The sequence below is a fragment of the Quercus lobata genome, chromosome 12 (genome assembly GCF_001633185.2).
Source record: "Quercus lobata isolate SW786 chromosome 12, ValleyOak3.0 Primary Assembly, whole genome shotgun sequence".
NCBI classification, from domain to species: domain Eukaryota; kingdom Viridiplantae; phylum Streptophyta; class Magnoliopsida; order Fagales; family Fagaceae; genus Quercus; species Quercus lobata.
In genome coordinates, this window is record NC_044915.1 from 36,039,016 (window position 1) to 36,062,278 (window position 23,263).

At 35.4% G+C, this 23,263-nt stretch overlaps 1 protein-coding gene across 1 annotated transcript; it reads right to left on the reverse strand.

Annotated features, from left to right (window-relative positions):
- Positions 1-71: 71 nt before the first annotated feature.
- Positions 72-6,227, reverse strand: LOC115970092 (probable glucan 1,3-beta-glucosidase A). Its single transcript, XM_031089765.1, has 8 exons — positions 5,897-6,227; positions 5,647-5,766; positions 5,329-5,526; positions 4,671-4,829; positions 3,003-3,169; positions 963-1,118; positions 484-833; positions 72-315 (listed from the first exon to the last, which is right to left on the reverse strand). The coding sequence occupies exons 1-8, from the start codon at positions 6,104-6,106 to the stop codon at positions 134-136; spliced, it is 1,542 nt and encodes a 513-aa protein (XP_030945625.1). The 5' UTR covers positions 6,107-6,227; the 3' UTR covers positions 72-133.
- Positions 6,228-23,263: the final 17,036 nt, after the last annotated feature.

The window sequence follows — 23,263 nt, forward strand, 5'->3', positions numbered from 1 at the left end:
GGTTTAAAAAAAATATGGAAGTCTTTTCATTTGGTTAAAAATGAAGTATTTATTTATTTATTTGATCGAATTGTTTATTGAAAAAAAAAAAAAGCAAGCAAATTGGAAGTACAATAACCACCTTAATTCTAAACTAAAGTTTGATATAGCCATTCTTGATCATCCACTCCAAACTCCAATGGTTATTGACATTTTTAAGAGCCCAATAAGCCCATCCAAATGTTGCTCGCCCATAAACATCTAGTTGGGCCTTAGCAAATTTTTGGTATTCTTCTTTTGTTGCTCCCTTAACTTTCCACTCAGCAACCCATTCGCCTGCAAACAACGACTAGTTCATATTAATCCATTGACAAGTAGTTTAGATTTTTTTTCGTTTTTGTTTTATGGTGTTAAATATTTTAGAATTCCTTGATTTTGATTTGGGGTTGTAGAAAATAGAAAAGATGGCATTTTATTAATGGAATGGTTATTATTTAGACATACCAATCAAAATACGGGGTCCATTTGATGTTGTGACATGATTCAACTGCGAGAACCTGTTGGTGTGAACGAAATCAATGTTCTGCTGAACAGTCATGCTGTCAAATTCGCTGGAGAAGAGGTTGTAATAATGGACATCTATGACTGATCTCATGAAGCCACTAGCAAGAGACAAGAACTCCCTCGGGTCGGCTGGTCCTAACCGGTTAGACAACACCACATAAGCATTGGAGTGCTTGCGCACGGCTTCATAACCAGCCTTGTAGTACTTGTTTAGGCTCTCTTGTGACGCTCCTGGTGCTCGAGGTTCATTGATGAGTTCAACTGCATAAAGGCTTGGGTTCTTTGCATACCTATATGTGTCACAAATATCGAGTCCATTATAGACTTATAGCTAGTGACATAAACTTAGCTATATATTGTTATATGTTAGAATACATGGGTGACATATAATATGGTATAAATGGTTTCATATTATGTACCTCGCAGTTAGGAATTCTATGACATCAACTGTTTGTTGAATATTTTCATCTGTTTTGCCCCATTCTTGAGAGCCGTCTCTAGAAGAGCTGTGTTCCCAACCATTTTGAGAACCAGGCGCTGCATGAAGATCAATTATAATCTTCACGCCATATTTCCTACAAGCACAACAGTATTGAACACAAGTTTAGTGGTTTAGAGTTTAATTGTCTTGAATCTTGAGAGAGAGAGAGAGTAGAACTTTAGGTGTCATTGTCTAGCGGCTAAGTTAGAAAAATTTATAGGAAAATGCAAAGATATATACTACAAATCTTACCACATAAACTTTACAAATTAATGTGGCAATATTTCAACGACATAATAAATAAAATTTTGAATTACTATATTTTTGTGAATGATGATATATCAATTTGTAAACACCATGTGGTAAAATTACTCTAACTTAAAATATGAGAGAGTGAATTTTCAAGCTTCGTGAACATTGTCCCAGATTATTAAGGATGTTGGTTCTTGGTTTATTAAGTAGCAGAGAGTTAAAGTATTCCTTTGAGGTGGGTTTGAGAGTTAAGATCATATTAAATTATTTTATGTGTAAATTGTTAAACATTTGTGTTAGGTTCTAAGACTTTAGGAACTAAATGTATTAAAACTTCAATTTGTAATGTGTTGGCAAACCATGATTAAAACTTAGAGTCTAGATTTAGGCTGCTCAAAGTGTGTTTATTTGTAAAGTTGGAATCGAGTGATTGCAGGATTTATTGGTCTAAATCTGCAAGGCTCAATCGATCAAAAATTAGGTTCGATCGATCGAATCTCGTACAGATTAATTTTCTGCAAAATTTTCCAACTCAGCCCAAGCCTAGTTTGACGTGTAGGGTTTTATGTTTTACTCCAAGTATAAAAGAAAAAACCTTAACTATGTTTTAGAAGTCTTTGATATGCTGTGTGTTGAATCTCTTGTGAGATCTAGAGGTATTTACCTTCATACACACTTAGAGTTATCAAGATCAAGATTCATGTCAAGAACTTGGTGATCGCTTCAGTTGCTGCATAAAGAATTTAAAGAAAATCTGAAACCTTTGAGTGGAGTTTCAAAGTCACAAGTAGGAGCACTTGTGGTTGCAGTGGATCAAGGAAAGAAGTAATCCGTGGGCTCGAATCTGTCACGTGGTCGTGATAGTAAGTTTTCTACTCAAGGTAACAATAGGATGTTAGTGGTCTAAGTCTTATTGTACAAACTTCAATTCTTTCATAGTGGATCTGTTTTACCTTAAGGATAGCTAGGTTAAATCGTCCCCAAGTTTTTTACCAATTTGGTTTTCCTAGATTATCATATCGTGTGTTCTTTATATTTTTGCACTGCTTTACATGATATGATTTGATTGTGTTAACCTAGATCTAAATGATTTATTTAAGTAATCACTTGGATAAATAACTAGATTAAACAACTTGTGTTTTAAGGAGTCTAAAAACGTACAATTTGTTATCATATATGGTGAGTTGCTCATGTGATAATATATCCATATAAAACGATATCACCTATAAAAAAATTTATTAAAAAAAAAAAAAAAACAATATCACATAGAGATTTTGTGTCACACTCTAAAACTACAAAGGATTCAGCATTACACAATTGGTTTACATATAAAACAAAGTGTCACATCCAAAATTTTAATAGGTTCTATGTTTTAAGAATCCATTTCAAAGTGCATATCATGATTAATAAAAATATAATGTTTTCATTTCTTTTTCTTTTTTTAATAAATGAGGCTGTATCAGTTGGGTTGGGTTTTCATATCTTGTCTTTGTGGTTGAATGCAGTTTGGGGCTAATCAAAACACTACAATTTTTTTTTTTTTTGGTTATATTAACTATTTGATTGACCTTTACCTAGTGGGCCTGCCCAATCTGCTGTCTTGATTTCTAATTGCAATTTTTCACGCATGGCCATGAAAAAAACACACACACATGACACAACTAAATAACAATAAAAAGCTCTCAATGATTAAGTGGCAGATATGTTTGGATGTAAGTATACATACTTAGCCCACAAGAAGGCGTTGTCCAACGCTTGCAATGATCCCTCAACGTAGGGCTTGGGCGTTGGATTGCTTGCTATCCACCAACCAACAGGAATTCTCACTGCGTTCAATCCGTTTGTTGATACGAACTTGAAGTCATCCTCAACTATGAATGTGTTCCAATGGTTCTGAGATTCATACCGTCAATTTATCATACAAATCCAAATTATGTACATTGTGTAATAGAATGTGATGTAGCATAATGTTAAGAGTGTGTGAATCTCAGATATTTTATGATATTAGATGGAACTTGAAACTTTTTAGTTTACGACATGTCTTTCAAATCCATTAAACACACTACCTAAGTGTCTTTGAACTAACATTATAGAATTTTCTTTATTTACTTTGAAACGGACATTAATTCATTTCATCATTAAGATTTCAATTTTAATGTCTAAGAGTGTACTTAACAACTTACATGCTTCCTAGGTAAGTTAGTGGAAATATCCAAGGAATAATACAAGATTAATATGATTTGCAAAATTGACACGAAAAAATAATGGCAGCAGATATTTAGCCTTTTGGATCCATTCATTTCTCTTGGAATGGTTATAAACTTATCTACAATTTAATTTAAAATTCATTATCACAAAGGGGAAAAAAAGTTGAAGGTGAAATGTGAAAGGCACTCTGAATGGTACACTATTTCTATTCGTAGAGCAGTGTTTAAATTTGGTGGAAATTTTTCCTTTCAAAAAAAAAAAATGATTTGGTGAAAATTTTAATATAATATTTTTATGGAAATTCCGGTGAGAATTAACTTGTTTCAATAGCACTAGTAAACATTTATAATGTATTAAGTTGGTAAGTTATGATTAGTGTAAAATCACTTTTGTTTGAAAAATGCCTCAAATTCCTATTATGACTTGATAAGTTATTAGGGTTTTCTTGGTGAAAGAAAGAAAATCAATTTGATTATTTTTTGAATTTTTTGGTGTGGAAGAAAAATGCTTTTCTTTGGTGCGGAAGTAAAGTGTATCCCTTATCAAAGAAGTATTATATTGCTTGTACACCGAGTACAAAATGTTAAGTCATATATATAGACAATATGGGAGATCTCGAACAGTACCACTCATTTGAAGAATCTTTTATGACCTTTGAGAAATCATTAAGTGTAAACAATAACACGACTTAAGAGTCACTTTGACAAGATGTTGTGAACTTTATGGATCCATAATCTGATGGTAAATTGCAATAAAATGCTTCTTGCCTAGATTAAATATACCACAATTACAAGATGCACTAATAAAATTACAATAATGATAGAGATACATTCTAATTTTACAACATGCTAATATGATCGATGATAAGTGATAGACATATTTTGCCACTCATGTTTATATGGATCTACTAATTTTTTTTATAAGGAACCTACCATTTTTAATTGACCACTCACGATCGATCACATTAATAAATTATTTTTAAAAAAGGTGAAAAATTAGGCATGTGTGCAATATTGTTGATAAAGTTATGGGCAGTAAAAAAGGAAAATATTCTCACACAAGTGAAGATTTGTATAATAAGGTTCTTTTCATAATTTCATTTTTATACTATGTGTAAACTATAAAGACAAGAAGGAATCAATAATTGTGTTGATTCATTAGTATGCTTTAGTTTTTTAAGTCTTACCCGCATAATTTGTGGGGCTCTCTGTGATCCATAACCATTAGTCACTTGAAACTCACCCTGTAACCCTCCAAAATTTTTCATCACAAAAACTGAGGGATCATTGTCTCCCCATTCGCTATTCTCTGCAAAATCTGCAGTCACCAGCACTTCTGACTTCGCCTACACAAGTTCATAGTAAAATATGTTACTAAACCTTTTTTACAAACTTCTCTCTATTGATTATATAACAAGCTCAAGTATTTGGTAATGACTAGCAGCCAATAATTAAGAACTTGAATTTTACATAGCTTGACAAAATGAACAAAATTATTATAGGCCACTACTTTTGATTAGACCCCATCAATTTCTTATAATAGAACTTGATAATGATTTGGCAAGCAACATCATAGTCATGCAGTCTATCTGGTCATTTACATTTTATCAAATAATTCAAACGATAAGCACCAGAATTACAAGAGTGGAGTCATTTAATGTTCCATTTTTCACTTGAGTATGACCCATAACAAGAAAGCCTTTGTGGTCCACCTTTACTCAGCAGCCATTTAGAAAACTGAGGCTTATTTTTTAGCATTAGAAGCTACTATTTATCTTGCTTGCCTAAAGTAAAAAAAGAAAACAGGATAGCACTGAACAAAAACAAGAAATTAAGCTAGATTACCTGTAAGAAGAATCCATTGGGTGCTCTGATTCGAACACGGCTTTTATCATCAGGCTTTCTTACAATCTCAAATGTCTCAGACTTACCAGGCGTGGTTGAAACAGCCACCACATCAATCCCATTCCCATTGTTGTTCAGCCCCACAAACTGCTTATTGGAGACTCTGAATTGGAAAGTTGTCTCATTGAGCCTCCACAACTACACAAAGCAAAGAACACCATATATATTATATGTATACCTATCAATGAAGTCAAAGGACTTTATTTACTTGAAATTCCAAATCATAACCATTTAATTTACTTAGGCAACTAAACTTACACTAAAACTCTCCCACCCTGAAGCAGCTGTTCTGTTAGCAACTATAATGGTTCCTCCTCCAGTCTCAGCACAAAGATACTTCCCAGTTGTTACTGATTTGAACTGAAGCCCAGTTCCATCCTAGAAAAATAACAAAAAGACAGAAAGCTTGACACTTCCAAGAAAGATTTGACAAATAATGAGAACTGATGAGAGTAAAAAAAAGGACAATCATTAATCACTAAGTGTTAATACAGCCGTATGTACAAACCAAAAAGTCATTGTTGGGGATGCCATCAAAGAGAGAAGGTTTAATCCATCCTTCTGTGACCAGCCAACCTCCCAGATTTACTGCTTTTATTCCCAAGCTTGAATTGTCCATCTCTTGAGAAACAGAACAAATAGGCAAGAGAACAACTATGCTTAGCAGCAATATTCTTGAATTGATCGCCATTTGTACGTTGTTATGTTGTTTTCTCATTCGTATATCTTATTCATATATCAGTTTCTATAATCTTTATGGGTTGCAGCCTGCAGGTATATATATGAAAGGATGTCCACAGATGGACAAGAAAACACAACAAAATCAACATCCATAGAAGACCCTAATTTAAGGTGAGTTTGGTTCAACTTTTTGAAATTGGGTTTTTTGAAAAAGTTGGGTTTTCAAAAAGTGTTTTATGAAATTGGGCTTTTTGTAAAAGTTAAGTGTTTGGTAAAAGCTGTAAAAAAGTGTTTTTTGAAAAAGTTAAGTATTTAGTTAGCACTTATAAAAGTGGTGGTTTGAGTGATAAATTACCAAAAATGACAATGTATATATAAAAGAGTTTATTTTATACTTAAATCAATATTGTGAAATTATTTTTTTCTCACCAATATTAGCTAATAATAATCTATCACTTAAGATTTATTGTGAAAATATTGTGATAATTTATACTGATTTTAATTTGAATGTACTATTACAATTATTTTTTTCTCTTTCTAAACAAATTATTTTTTTCTCACCAATATTAACTAATAATAACTTACCACTTAAGATTTATTGTTAAAGTATTATGAAAATATTGTGACAGTATTTCTCAATTTTAATTTCTTATTCTTTATTTTATGTTTCCCTTATTTTATTTTATTTTTTTATCCATATTTCCTTCTTCTTTTTTCCTCTTTTTTTCTCCTCCACACACGTACCTCTACTTTTTTTTCTTTATTTCCTTCTTTCCACTTTTTCCCTACCACTTCCTCCGCACACGAGCCCTTACTTTTTTTTTCTTTATTTCCTTCTTTCGTCTTTTTCCCTACCACTTCACACTCCAAAGCGTTCCACATAGAGCTGAGCTCTTTCTTCCTCTTTCTTTTTCTATTTTCTTTCTTCCTTTTTCCCTTTTCTCTTGCCACTTCGTCTGCAAGTTTCTTTCCCTCTATCCCATCAAAACACACAAACTTAAAGGTCACACACAACCACACCATTTGATTCTCATCAAACGAAGTTGGCTCAATACCATGTCAAAACTTTGGTGGTGCCTAGTGGTTTTTGGTAGCAGATCAGTGTTGCTTAGTATTTTGTTGATTAAAACTCTACCTTCAAAATGTATTTCTCAGATCAAATTAGACATAAATAAAATTTAAAAAATATATATATATACAAAAGAATGCCCGTTGAAGAAGACAAAGAAAGAAGAAAAAGAGGATGGCGTGAGAGTGAGCTTCAGGGCAAAGGGTAGAGCAAAGAGATGAGATGAGAGGAATGAGGAATCTAGGTATGAGAACTGAGGACATCTTCTGATTTATTGAAGGGTAATTTGGTAATTGCTCTGTGAGTCCAACGGATATAAATCAACGCACACAGGCTTTTTTCAAAATGCACCTCTGAGCTCCTTTATGGCATTGCGCGTTCTCTTCACAAACCCAAAACGCAACTTTTTTCAAAAAGTTGCGTTTTATACCTAAATGGGCTTTTTGTATTTGCTTTTTTCAAAACGGGCTTTTTGAGTTGGGAAAGCTGAAACAAACAAGCATTGGTGGTCAGCACATCTATTTGCTTCTCTGTATAGCACTAGCAGAGTCAGCATCTGGAAACTTTGACCAGCAAGGAGTTGACTATTCTTTGTATACTTGTTTGAAGATTAAATTAGCACAGTTCGACTCATACTTTTGTACCAGTATTACTCTTCGTACCTGTAGTATTACTCTTCGATAATACCATCCTTATTAGCAGTCTTCATTCAGTTAATCCATGCAAGAATGTTTTTTTTTAAATAGCAATTTACCATCGGATAGAGTAGTCCACGTCAAAATTCACAACATATTGTCAAAGTGGCTCCAATCAGCAAGCTATTGTTTAAACTTGAATGATTTCTAGAGCGTCGTTAATGGTTCAGTGGCACCGTTTCCATCTATCTCATAAAAGGAGAAACTAGAATCAATTCTCCACCCCACGCGTTAAAAGCAATGATTTCTAGAAAGTCGGCTCACAATTTCTCCTCTGTTTTATAATGTATGGCATTGCCCATGATTTGGTGAGCTTGAGAACGATGTCTTTTCTGACAGACAACGAAGACTTCTGATTTCGAGTAAACCAAGCATGTTAGCCTTCATTTGTACATTGATCATTCAAACTGATCATTGTCAAATAAGAAAAAATGAGATTAGGAAATTGGTAGTTTGCCCATATAAGTGATTCCTAGATTTGAAAATCCAAATTAAGTCTCTCATATTGTGCCCGTTCCTTCTCATAAAGTAATTGAATATAATCTCATAAAGATGTGGTCAAGTCAAGCATAAAATAAAGGGTAAGAGCGTTCCCATCAAACATTTTAAAAATTTTAGCATTTAACATCTAAAACACCAACTATATAACATATAACATATCACTTTACAATATCCCTTACATTAAAACTTCTTCTTTTTTTAACACTTCATTTAAATATTCTTTCTTTATCATTTTTATTCTTCCTCTCTCTCTTTGTCTTTGTCTTTCTCTGTCTCTTTCTTTCTCAACCCAGCACTGTCAACCACCACATCCACCCACCATCACCGCCACCAACTAGATCCACCACAACCACAAACAACAGCAGAGCAAAAAAAAAAAAAAAAAAAAAAAAAAACCAACCTCCACATCCACATCCCCCCCCCATCGCCGCCACTAGCCACAAGCCAGATCCACCGCAACCATAAACAACAGTAAAGAAAAAAAAAAAAAACTCCACATCCAAAGCCACCAAATCAACCCAAACCCACAAATCAACTCAGCACCCAAACTTCTCGACCTTCAACCACTACATTTCCCTCACGCACCTCACCGGCGAGATCAACAACCACACCACCATCCACCCATCACATCCTCTCCCTCCACATCCACCCACCACATCTTGGACACGTTTGTTTGTACGATTGTTTACCTTGAGCAAAGCCAAAATCTTGGACACGTCTTCACCCATCAAACTCTTCTTCAAGTTGAAGTCATCACAATACATCCGATTCCGAAACCGAACCCCAAACTGTCCAAGCCGTTTCAGTCTCAAAACGATGTCGTCCTCGTCTGCGTTTCGTCGAGGATTTTTGAAACTCGGAGGTGGAGCTCGCAGCATCTGTTGTTAGAGAGCTTCAATTCACTGTGGAGGTGGTAGTCTAAAAGGTGAAAACGAGAGTGTATGGTGGTCTGAGAATGAGAAAGAGAAAGAGAGAGGAAATTGGAAATTAGAGGTTTGAGAAGGAGAAGGAGAGAAGAAAGGCACAACACACGAGAGAATGAGAGAGAGAAAAAGAAAAAGAAATATTAAAAAACTCTAGTATATATTTTTTTTTTTTTTTTTTTTGAGAAACAAGACTGAGATGCATTCAATTAAGGAATACCAGCTAAATCAGCATGGTAAAAAGAAAGTACATCAAATGGAACATCTTCCATCCATATTACACAATTTTGGTGGTTAATTGCTAACTGAGCCAAGTTGTGTGTAACTGTGTTGCCCTCTCTCTTAGTGTGAGAGTAGGATAATTTAGAAAAGCCAACAAAGACCATTAAAGAATCTTGTAATAGTAAGCCAAATGGAGCAAGACCTGGGTTCTTTGAAGCCAAAGCTGTCATCACCAATGAAGAATCATCCTCCAAAACTGCCTTTGATATACCCAACTCCCTAGCAAACTCAAGAGCCTTATATGTAGCCAAAGCTTCAATCTCAATAGGTTGGAGCTATTGAGGAACCCGGGTAACCAAGGAGGCGATAACAAGACCTTCACTATCACGAATGATAGCTCCAAGGCCGGAACATTTTTCTTCTACAGATATAGCTCCGTCAAAGTTGATTTTGAGCATTCCCTGAATAGGAGGTCTCCACCGGATTTGACTTTTTGGTCTACTAGAAGTCGGCGCAACTTTTAGAGCTTTGAACTCCATGTACCTGTCATAAGCCCATTGAGAGAGAAGGGTTAGAGGGCGATGGGGCGATGGGGTTGTTGAGTTCTCACCTGATTTCTTTGGTGCCAAATGGACCAAATGGTGAATGCAAACAAGGCCGGATTCCTTTAGTGTTCACAAATCCAATCCAAGAGCTTGCTGAAACTGGCGAAACTCCGTTGGTTCCGAAAGTTCCATAAATTATTTGCTCCCCACACACCATCCAGCCCTTTGCAACTCCACACCGCATGCAAAACATCTTCATTTCCTTCCTTACAGCGGTCACAGCTCTGTTCTAAGATGATAGTGCGACGTACTAAGTTGCACTTGGATGGGAGTGAATTATGGCATGCCCTCCAAATAAGATTTCTTGCTTTATTTGGGCATTCAAGAGCCCAAATCTTCTTCCACAACCCTTTTTCTTGGTCTTGATTCTCTGCCACCTGAAAACCAACTTCATCCTTCTTCAAAAAACGATAACCCGTTTTGCAACTATAACTCCCATCATGCTCCCACGGCCAAAACATGGTGTCTTCCATTTCATTCCTAGCCAACGGAATATTTTTTATTTCTTTAGCTTCTTGAGGAGCAAAAATCCCATCCACCATCATTGCATTCCACGTTCTAGTTCCTTCATCAATTAAGCAATCAACTGTGGCTTCTTCCATTGTACCTACCATTGGGGAGAGTATCTTGGTTGGATGTTTTCGGGGCAGCCAATGGTGCTGCCATATTTTGATCGATTTACCATTCCCTACCCTCCAACAAGCACCATCAAGGATAACATCACGACCATGCAAAATACTCTTCCAAGCATAGGACCCCGTGCTTGATTTTTTGGCTTCTAGAATAGAGTGATTTGAGAAGAACTTCACCTTAAAGACTTTGTAGAAGAGGGTTTCCTTGTTATGCAAAAGCCTCCAAGCTTGTTTCACCAATAGGGCGTTATTAAAATGAGCCAAGTCGCGAAAACCCATGCCGCCCACTATTTTGGACTTTGTCAATTCACTCCATTGAATCCAGTGAATTTTCCTTCTATTGCCCCTTTGTCCCCACCAAAACTTCTTTATCATTACCTCAATGTCATCACAAAGCCCCAATGGTAATTTAAAACACCCTATAGCATAAGTTGGGATGGCTTGGATCACGAACTTGATTAGGACCTCTCTACCAGCTTGTGAAAGCAATTTACCCTCCCATCCTTGGAGCTTTCTCCAAACCCTTTCTTTTATGTAGTTGAAGCTAGCCTTTTTTCCCCTACCCACCAAGGAAGGAAGACCCAAATATTTCTCGTAAGACTTGACTTCTTGAACTTGCAAGAGGTTCATTATGCTTGATTTTGCTTCATCCGTGGTAGACTTGCTAAAAAAGATTGCGGTCTTATCTTTGTTGATTTTTTGCCCTGACCAAGATTCATATTCACCCAACAAATTCAAGACATTATTGCAATCCTCAGAGATTGACCTGTAGAAAAGCAAGCTATCATCTGCAAAAAACAAGTGGGTTAGTTTAGGTCCTCGTTTGCACAAGGAAAAGCCCTTAATATCCCCGCTCCTTGCTGAGTGTTTAATGAGAGCGTGAAGGCCTTCCGTACATAAAAGGAATAGGAAAGGAGATAGGGGGTCTCCTTGTCCAATTCCCCTATTAGGGTGGATCATTCCCGTGGGCTCCCCGTTCACCATAATGGAGTACGACACCGTTTTCACACAACTCATCATAAGAGCTATCCATCTAGCACAAAAACCCATTTTCTCCATGAGCCTCTCTAAATACACCCATTATACCCGATCGTAGGCTTTACTCATGTCTAATTTGATAGCCATGAAACCATGTTTTCCTGAATTATGTTGCTTCATATGATGAAGGGTCTCAAAAGCAACCATAATATTGTCTGAAATAAGTCTATCCTTAGCAAAAGCAAATTGATGTTCGGTGATTAGAGAAGGTAAAAATTTCTTCAATCTATTTGCTAAGACCTAAGAGTAAATCTTGAAAGTTCAAAAACGTGTACAAAAACACCTTTGAACGTTTAGACCCCCAAATAACAACTTAATCAATTCAAGCAATATGTCAAACAACTAGTGTGCGGAAACTTAACATATGCTATCAAACGAAATTGATTAAATACTATCTAAGCCATAACAGATTAATATCCACAGCAGACAAATAAAAAGGCAAAGATAGAGAGGAAGGAAGATGCAAACACAAAGACAACACGCGATGTGTTATCGAAGAGGAAACCGAAGCCCTCGGCGAAAAACCTCTCCGCCGCCCTCCAAGCGGTAATCAATCCACTAGAAAATATAGTTGGGATACAAGGACAGCAATAGACCCTCCAAGCCTAATCTACCCAGTGCACCTAAGCCCTCCAAGCTTCTTGCTCCAACGAGGTTACGCCGAACCTTTTTCTTTTCTAGCTTCCCGGATTCCGCTACTAGACCGTAGCATCAACCAATGAAGATTGGTTCCTTCCTAACTGCTTCCCAGAAATCCAAACAGCAGTCTCACAATGATGATGATGGTAAGAACCTGGTTTAGTATAATGCCTCTCAAGGATTTAACAATGGAGAGGAAGAGAGTTGAGGAATTTGAAGAGATTCTAAGGTAGAGATTGTGGGTGAAACAATCTGGTTTTTCTTTAGGGTTTCTCTCTCAAAATTCTCTCTGGAAGCTCTCTTTCAATCGTGGGTAATAGGGGTATTTATACTGGAGTGGAGAGGAATGTGAAACGTCAGAATTCTACAAAACAGGGGTGGCTCGCGGCTTGACCTCGCGGCTTGACTAAGTCGCGAGATCCAGTCGCGAGATAACCGTATGGCCAGTTGTCCTGTTTTGTCCTGTAGTGCTCCAGCTAGCAGACTGTTCACCTTCCAGCATGCTTGGCACGTGAGGTTGCTTCTGGCGGCTTGAAGCCGCGAGTCACTCGCGAGACCCAGCCGCGACACTCTGTTTTCTTGCACACTCTTGAGCAAACTTCACTCTATCTCACTCACTACCCTTACATCAAACCCACCTAAATACAGGGTTACTAAATGCTGAATTACAAGCAAATTTGGCACGGAATAAAGCCAATAAGATGGTTGAATAAATTCAACCTTACAAATCTTATAAAGGACATTGAAAAGACTAATAGGGTGGAAATCAGACACAAGTTCAGGATTATCTAATTTCGGGACAAGAGTAATGAGTGTATAATTAATGGGTTTGGGTAGGGTACTTGAATTCAACCATGAGAGAATGGCTAAAGTAACATCATGTTGCATTGTTGACCAAAAATGTTGGTAGAACAAAGGTGGCATACCATCGAGACCTGGTACTTTTAGAGGAGCCATCTGATTCAAGGTTTCCTTAACTTCGAATTCTGTAAATTCCTTCACCAATTCAACATTCATCAAGTCGGTCACCATGCAAGGAATTTTCTCGAGGGAGTCAGCTTCTAGATTCGGATTGGCGGTGGAAAAGAGTTCTTTGTAGTAGCTCTCCATCACATGCCCAATATCATCATGATTGGTTCACCAAACTCCATTCCCATCTCTTATACCTCTTATCAAATTCTTCCTAAGTCTCTTTGTCGCCTTACTATGAAAGAAAGTTGTATTATTGTCACCTTTACTTAGCCACAACACCCTAGATCTTTGACACCACATCCTTGATTCCCGATCTTGCAGCAAATTAATCTCCATTCTTAAGCTCCTAATCCGATTATTGTTTCCACTCACCAAAGCCTCCCTCTCGGCCAAAATAAGTTGGCTCTTTTTAATCTCTAATTCCCTCCTCACGTGCCCAAATTTGTGCTTAATCCACCAAGTTAGCTCTTTCTCACAATTAGCCACTTTTTCAGAATGGCTATGCTAGGATTTTGTTCACCTGTACTACACCACACATCCTCTATCGTTTCACCACAAGTTGGATCAAATAACCACATTTCTTCAAATCTGAAGCACCTCTTCCTTCTGGGTTCCGGCAACCCCGACAAATTGATCAATAGAGGAGAATGATCCGATGACATACAACTAAGATGATAAATCCTAGTTCCTGGAAATTTTTGAAACCAAGAATTTGTAGCCATGCACCTATCCAATCTAACCCTTATGGAGTGCCCATCAACATAATGTTTTGCCCATGTGAACTTTGGCCCCACATATCCTAAATCCATGAAACGACATTCATCGATCACATCTCAGAATAGTTGCATTTGATTATGATCTCTAGGTGCCCCACCCCACTTTTCCTCATGTCGAACAATTTCATTAAAATCACCACCACATATCCAAGGAATGTTCATTCTAGCATTTAAGCTTCTCAATTTATTCCACGCTTCACTCCTCCTGTGAGTTTCGGGCTCCCCATAAAAACCAGTGAATCGCCATGCATCCTCAGTATTCCCATTGATAATCGTATCAATATAATACCTATGGGAATCAACAACTTCAATATTAATAGAACTTTTCCAGAATAATACCAGTCCACCACCTCTATTCCGCCTTGGAACCACCCACTTCTGATCAAAATTAATTTTGCTCAAAATACAATCTAGCCTTGCTTCGTATGTTCATATTTCGGCTATAAACATGACAAGGGGATCTTTTGCCTGTATCAATCTAACAAGCTCATTCTCTATACATGGGTTCCCAAGCCCACGACAGTTCCATAATAATAAACTCATTGCTTCTAGCAGAGTTAGTATACAGCCTCCGCCAATATCTTATTTTTTGTTGCACCATCCTTTGAAACCCTTCTATTTTTTGGTAACTTAGTTTGGTTAGTTATATTACCTGTACTTCTTTTTTCTCCTAGTACTTCAACCATTCCCACATCTGAGCCTACACCTTCTCTCATGTACCTTTTCCAAGTACCTTCAGCCTTCACGTGATTGATGAGAACTAGGCATCTCAGCTAGATGCGTGATGGTAAAGACAAGTGGGCTGCATGGCCTGACAAACTTGGCATATTTGGTTCATTAATGCTAGGCTGACACTAGAAACGGGTGGAACTGAGGGTTTGGGGTCATACTTTTTTATTTCCTTATCAATCTCCCCAAGTACCACCTCAAAAGACTCTACTGACATCTTTATCACTGCTAACCCGGGCTGGTGTTGCATCCTATCCTCCATGATTCCCTCATCAGATGGCAGCTTTAACTTTTGCTGATTAATCTCCTGAAAACCCGGTACCTTGTTTCCTCCATCACGTGCCTCAAAACTTTCCATTTCAGGCAAAGAAGTCTCCGGCCTTGGTTTCTCCATGCTCACATTCACAACTAGCTGCTTCCTTGCAAAACCAGCTTCGCCTGCTTCAATGGTTCTCATTTCAGGCCGAAAAATCTCCGGCGTTGGTTTCTCGGACCACACCACCATCACCGGCGACTTCTTCGCTGATCCAGCTTCCTCCGTCGACACTCCACCTTTTTTCCCAACAAAGAAACCTGGAACTTTCACCATATACCTACGGCTCGGCACGAATGGAGCGGCCTTAAGCCAGGGGCTGAATTGCTGAGATTCAGATGAAAGGCTACCTTCACTTTCAATCCAGAGTCTGCAATCACGGTCATCATGTGTCAAACAACCACACCAGAAACAGAGACTTGGAAGTCTTTCGTATTTGAAAGGCACCCACCGTTCTTTACCACTATCAAGAGAGATAACTTGCGCCCTGCACAGAGGTTTAGAGACATCGATAGTCACTCGTATTCTCAAGAAGTTATCACCCTCTATTTCAGCTTCATCAGTTCCTACGTGCACCTTTCCTACCACTTCACATAGTTGTTCAGCAATCTTCCTAGTCTAAAATCTGATTGGGAGGTCATGTACTTGCACTCAAAATGTTACCTTACTAAACACCATATCTCCCAAGTCTGTTTCCTTCTCGTACCGTTGCAATACCATTAGACGTTTGTCGAAGCTCCATGGCTCTGCTGCCATAACTTTATCTATTTCACTCTTTTCATCAAACGTAAACAAAACCACATGGTCACTCTCCTTTTTTATTTTGAAGCCATTTTTTGATCTTCAAATGAGTGTGAAAGTCTTAGCTATGGCATCTATGTTAAGAGCTCGCTTTGTCAAGAACTTAGCTACTAGAATAAACTCAGTCTTTGCCTGTTCCTCCGTGATATGGAAGTTAGATCCTTCACATTCCGAGAGGGTTAGGTTGTTCCAAGTTTTCGTGAGCTCTTCCATCCTAAACTAGATTCTGTTTCCCAAAAACCCTAAAGAAAAAACCAACAAAGCCTCAAGGTAAACCTGTTACCTTGGGGGACAGAGACACCTTCAAGAGAAGGGACACCTATTCTACACTCTAGGAGGAGATGGAAACCCACCCTTCACTAGCAGAGAGAAACTTAACTCTAGCTTCATTACTGTAGCTATGTAGGAGTACTTGTTTTTTTAGGACTTAAACTCTAGCATCTTGATTCTTGCTACAGTAAGGTGTCAAAGATGAGATTCCACTGTAACTTAATGCTACAATTTTTTAGATTTAGCATATTTGATGTAGGCGTGTTTTTATCATTTGAGGTGCTAAAAATGCTAAAAAATAGCATTTAGCATTTTTTTTTTTTAGCAATTTTGATAATAATGCTCTAACTATTCCCTCACCTAACTTATTTCACATTTTGCTATATACACTTCTATTTTCACATTTTAAACGTGGACATCATTGTGTTTTAAAATATATACATCAACACATGCAATTGTATATATTATATATATGAGTGTGTTAAAAAAGAGTATGAGAAAATATTTACCATAAAATAAAACAATACTATTTTATTTTACACCGTTGAAGTTTGGGATTGACTAGATTTTACACCTCAAAGTTTTGAAAACTTGATTTTATACCCTGAAGTTTAGTTCTATTAACAATTCACCCCCCACAGTTAATTTCTAATGTTAAGTAACACAAGATCAAACTGATGTGTTTTATTTTTGACAAATCAGCCTCAAAACTACGTAGTTTCAAGGCTAAACTTAAAACAAAAACCTCCCCCTAAATGGCATAGTTTTAGCCAAAATCCTAAAATCTAAAAACAAAACCTCACACGACAAAAAACTCAGTTCCCACAAACTAAAACTTCACGAGTCACGAACCAATCATCCCGGCAGCACCGGCGGAGAAGGCTCCAACTATGGTGAACCCAGACCTAAACCTCTCTTGCTCTATTTCACGTGTGAACCCAGACCCAAACTTGAACTGAGCAGTGAATCTCCACATGTGAATCTCCATAGAATGAAATGGTGGAACATGATATGGATAGTTCAAACTGAGAATACATTATTCTTGGGTGTGCTACAACAATCAGGATTCAGGAGGGTCAGCCAAAACAACTTTAGTATGATTGGCACACTTTTCCTTTGATTCCAAGGTAGGGCCAAATCAAGCACCAACACTGACATACTCACTACCTTCTGGCTTCTATACCATTAATCCAAGTTGGGAGTTTTAATTACCTATGGAACAAATTGGATCAAGCATGTTATGTCGTAATCATAGTAATTATTTATACTTAGGATCTGTTTTGGATCCGCTTATTTTGCTGAAACTGAAAACTTTTTACTGAAAATACTGAAGATAAAGGTAAAAGTTAGCTGAAATAGTATAGTGGGACCCATGAATAGTACCAAAAAGTGCAGTGAAGCTCATGAATAGTAGCAAAAATAAGCTAAATAGTAAAATAAGCTAGCAACTTTCATCAATACCAAACTCACACTTAATAAAAGAGAATACAATTTAAGCACCATGCGCTTGACAAGCTTAGACTCGGTTTCACAACCAAGAATCTGGGTAATATAAAAAAAATTCAAGTATTTCACACGTGAAGCGGAGCAAAAGAGGTTTGGGTTAGAGCCTTCTCTGCTGGTGCCACCGAGATGATTGGTTTGTGACTCATGAGGTTTTAGTTTGTGGGAACTAAGTTTTTTGTCATGTGAGGTTTTGTTTTTATATTTTAGGATTTTGGCTGAAACTGTGCCATTTCAGGGGAGGATTTTGTTTTAAGTTTAGCCTTGAAACTACGTAGCTTTGATGCATGCTAGCTCTTTGCTTAGTCATCACTAAAACGACGTAGTTTTGAGACTGATTTGTCAAAAATAAAACATATTAGCATGATGATATGTCACTTAACAGCAGAAATTAATTATGGGGGTAAATTGCTAAAAGAACCCAATTTTAGGGTGTAAAATCAAGTTTTCAAAACTTTGGAGTATAAAATCCAGTCAGCCCCAAACTTTAAAAGTGTAATTTGCAATTTTCCCTAAAATAAAACAATACTAAAATTGGTATAGATTTAGGGTATAAAGCTGGTTGCATTCCCAATTAGAACCATTCCATTCGTTGGATCATAACCTAGAAGGAATTGATTTAGTCAAACTCTATTGCTAGTTAAACATGCATGAATGAAATCTCACTTAGAATAATAATAACAAGAGTAGTTATGCACAAACTCATAGGCTTAAATTTTTGAGTTAAATAGTATTTCTATATATTATATTAGGGAAATGTTAAAGGGTGCCCTTAGGGCAATTGTTAATGAATCATTTTAAGAAAACTTTAATGGGAAAATATTTATAAAAAATAAAAAAAAAAAACAATTAATGTTTTGACTGTTTTTTCAATTTCTCATAATAGTGGTATAAAAATTTTCCTAAAATGGTTTATTAACAATTGCCCTAAGGGCATATGTTAACATGACCCATTATATTAACTACTTAATTGAAGTCTCCTTAATGTGTTTTCTCCTAAATAAGTGATATCAACTTCATGATAGGGCAAAATTTGCCAAATAGCATGTTTTTAGAAAAAAAAAATAGGAAAGTAACACACAGACACAGTTAATTAATTAAGTGGACTGTTTTTGAAACTCGAGTTTAAACTAGAACTCAATTTTCAAAAACAGTCTACTTAACTAATTAACTTCAGCAACATACCATTTACCAAAAAAAAAAAAATTCTAAAATGGTACTATTCAGCAAATTTTACCTTCATGATAGTCTCTCCCAGGTATTCTCTCCCCGACATCCATAAATTCAACAACTCGTTAAAACAAGCACCTCACTTTTGTAGGAGCCTAAAAGGGCTAAGAAATTATCCAGAAGGACAACGACTTCTAAGGAAGTAAAAATATTGTAAACTTCCAATAAGCAAGTATAGAAATGCTTATGAACCTAACATAACATAAAGCCCACAAACAAAACATAAAATTCAGGCTTTAGATCGAACACAGATGGTTGAAATTGACCACCCACGAATGCTAGTGGCTTTTAATTCGCTCGCTGCCCCCATTGGGGAGATGGCTATCATGTTATGTCATTAGTGGAGACAACCCAGTTGCACTTGTTTAAAATAAAGATTAAGATAAAACCTCACGTGCCAATTGCGCCAATTAAAGAAAAGGATTTTTTTTTTTTTTTTGAAAAAAAAAATGGAATTCTTGATTGAGAATGACTAGACAAATTGACTTATCATTCTACTATTCATATTGATTCATTGAAAGACCTTGGAAAAAAAACAGATGATTGTAATTGCCTATCCAAAAAAAAAATTGTCTTATTTGAATCTATTGGTTTAATCAAAACGAGGGAATTCCACTAGGAAGCAATACTAAAACCTCTTTGAATTTTGAATAGCCTTTGAAGATTGAAAGAGTCTTTAATGTTTTTTTTTTTTTTTTTCTAAATAATAAATAGGATAAAGGATGACTAGTCCTTGAAAAACCTATATTAAGTTAATCGGATTTTTTTACATTCTCAAAAAAAAAAAAAAAAAAAAAAAGTTAATCGGATTTTTTTTTTTTTTTTTTTTTAGATAGATAAACTGATAAAGTCTACAAACACAAAATAAAAATAGACAAAAACTTACACTAAAAGTCTCCCACACTGAAGCAGCTGTTCTGTTAGCAACTATAATGGTTCCTCCTCCAATCTCAGCACAAAGATACTTCCCAGTTGTTACTGATTTGAACTGAAGCCCTGTTCCATCCTAGTAAAAATAACAAAAAGCTTGAAACTTCCAAGAAAGATGTGGACAAATAATGAGAACTAATAAGAGTGAAAAATGGACAATCAATAAGCTCATTAATACAGCCATATGTACAAACCAAAAAGTCATTGTTGGGGATGCCATCAAAGAGAAAAGGTTTAACCCCTCCTTCTGTGACCAGCCAACCTCCCAGATTTACTGCTTTAATTTTCAAGCTAGAAACAGAACAAATAGGCAAGAGAACAACTACGCTTAGTTGCAATATTGTTGAATTGATCGCCATTTGTACGTAGTTATATTGTTTTCTTTTTTCGTATATCTTATTCATATATCAGTTTCTATGTGGGTTGTTGCCTGCAGGTATACATATATATATATATATATATAGTATATACACACACACACTTATTAAATTATACTAAATAGACATTACTACCTTAAACAGAAATTTAAATATACCAATACTTATCATATATCAGTTTCTATGTGAGTCGTTGCTAGGTATCTATCTATTTAATTATCTATACTACTGATAAGAAGATGCTCCTGTTTCATCTTCAATTTTTGATGTACCAAAATATTCTCATACAAATTCTAAAATAACATTCCCTTTAGTTTAATTTTATTTTTCTACAAAAAAAAACAAAAAAAGGTTAAAAGAGTAATACTGTAATACTATCTCATGTACAAAAAAAAAAAACAAAAAACAAAAAAACAAAAACAAAATTACTTCTTCCAAAAAAAAATCTCATTACCTCACATAAAAACTACTTATTCTTATCCTGTATTCAAATGTCTAATTCCTATATGTATATGTTATTTATTTGAATTCAAATACTTCAATTATGTTTTAGACTTTTTTCCTTTATCTTCTTCATTCCGCCTAAAACTTAGGACAGTATCTCCATTTCATTTTTAAACATTATTCTATGTTACCTTACTTTTCCTTTCTTTTTTTTTATATACAATATATCACTTTTAAACATTATAACACTAAACTAAAAATAAAATAAAAAAACATTATTGCACATGCAAAACACCTTTGATGAGTCTTATATATATACACACACACGATTGATGAGTGCGTAATTGTGCTTAGCACTAGCGGAGTGCATCTAGAAACTTTGACATTCAACTCATAATTTTGTACATATAGTATTACTCTTCGATAATACCTTCCATATTAGTAGTCTTCGTTCAGTTCATCTAGACAAGAATTAAAAAAACCAAAAAAAAAAAATTTATTTTAGTAATTTACTATCGGATAGAGTACTAGTCCACGTCAAAACTCACAACACCTTGTCAAAGTGGCTCCAATCAGCATGTTATTGTTAGTGGTACAGTTTCGTCTCTGTGAGAAGTGAGAACTAGATTCAAATCTCTTCACACGTATTAAAAACAATGATATCTAGAAAGTCAGCGCAGAATTTTTCCTCTCTTTTGTTTGGATTGCCCATGATTTGGTGAGCTTGAGAACGTTGTCTTCTCTGCCAGACAGCGAAGAATTCTGATTTCGAGTGATTCAAAGTTTCAAACATGTTAGCCTTCATTTGTATATATATTGATTAATCAAACTGATCATTGTCAAAGTAGAAACAATGAGATTAGGAAATTGGTAGTTTGCACTGATAATTAATTCCTAGACTTGAAAATCCAAATTAAAGTCTCTCATTTATGAAGAGAATATAAGGATATGGTCAAGCATAAAATAAATGGTAAGGATTCTCTCACACAACTTATTTCATATTTTCTATACACATCCACTTTTCACGTTTTAAATGTGGACATCACCATATGAAAGAGTATGAGAGAATATTTACTGTAAGATAAAACAGAACTAAAATTGGTTGGTTTGGGGTATGAAAGATGGTTGCATCCCTAGTTAGAAGTGATTCCATTCATTGGATCATAATTTAAAAGGAATTGATTCAGACAAACTCTACTCTTAGTCTTAGCTATGCATATGTAAATGAAGTTTCACAAAGAATGATAGTGACAAGAGTAGTTAGATACAAATTTATAGGCTTAAAATTTTGGGTTATGTGGTATAAAAAATATGTTATATTAACTACTTAATTGAAGTCTCCCTAAAGTGTTTTCTTCCCAATAAATGACATCAACTTCATGGTATTTTCTCCTCAACATCCATAAATTCAACAACTCAAAAAAAAAAAAAGAAAAAAAAAACTGCACTTCGCTATTGTAGAAGCCTAAAATGGCTAAGAAATTATCTAGAAGGACAACAACTTCTAAGGAAGTAAAAATATTGTAAACTTCAAATAAGCAAGTATAGAAATGCTTATGAACCGAACATAACATAAAGCCCACAAACATAACATAAAATTCAGGCTATAGATCAAACACAAATAATTAAAATTGACCACCAAGAATGTTAGCGGCTTTTAATTCGCTCGTAGCCCCCATTGGGGAGATGGCTATAATGCTTTGTCATTAGTGGAGGCAACCCAGTTGCACTTGTTTAAAATAAAGATTAAGATAAACCTCATGTGCCAATTGCGCAAATAAAAAAAAAGGAATTCTTGATTGAGAATGACTAGACAAATCAACTTATCATTCTACTATTCATATTTTGCACCGTTTTTGTATTTTTATACCGAATTTTTTAAATATATTTTTTTTTAATGTCGAATAATATCCATCCGTATACTTACCATATCAAATGAGTACCATACTTTACTAACTATCAATAGATACAACTTATCAAAAAAAAAAAAAAAAAACTATCAATAGATACTAAAGTTTTTTAATCTAATATGGTAAGCGAATTGGACTTCAAATGGTCTGCTCTTTACACAAGGAATAAATCAACAAATTATTGTAGAAGACATGGCCTAAAAAAAAATTAGGAAGTCAATAAAAAAAATAATTAAAAGGTGATTTAAGAAGCTAACATCTTCAATAAAGGTAGCCCCTATTAATGAAAAAATGAAAAAAATCAGTTATTATGGTTTGGTTACATTCAAAGGGGGGAAACTAATGCACATGTATTAAAGAGGAAATTTAAGTTGAGGGAACAAAATAAAAAAGGTAGAGGATCTAAAGTCAACTCTAAAATTTTGAAACTAAAACTTTATTGTTGTTGTATACAAAATCAGTTAATTTAATGTCTTAGTCCAATGATAGTGCAGTAAAAAAGTTAAGTAAGATGATAAAGAGCTAAGAAACCACATTGCAAGTTCAAATACTGAGATTTAAAAAAAATATGGAAGTCTTTTCATTTGGTTAAAAGGGAAGTATTAATTTATTTAT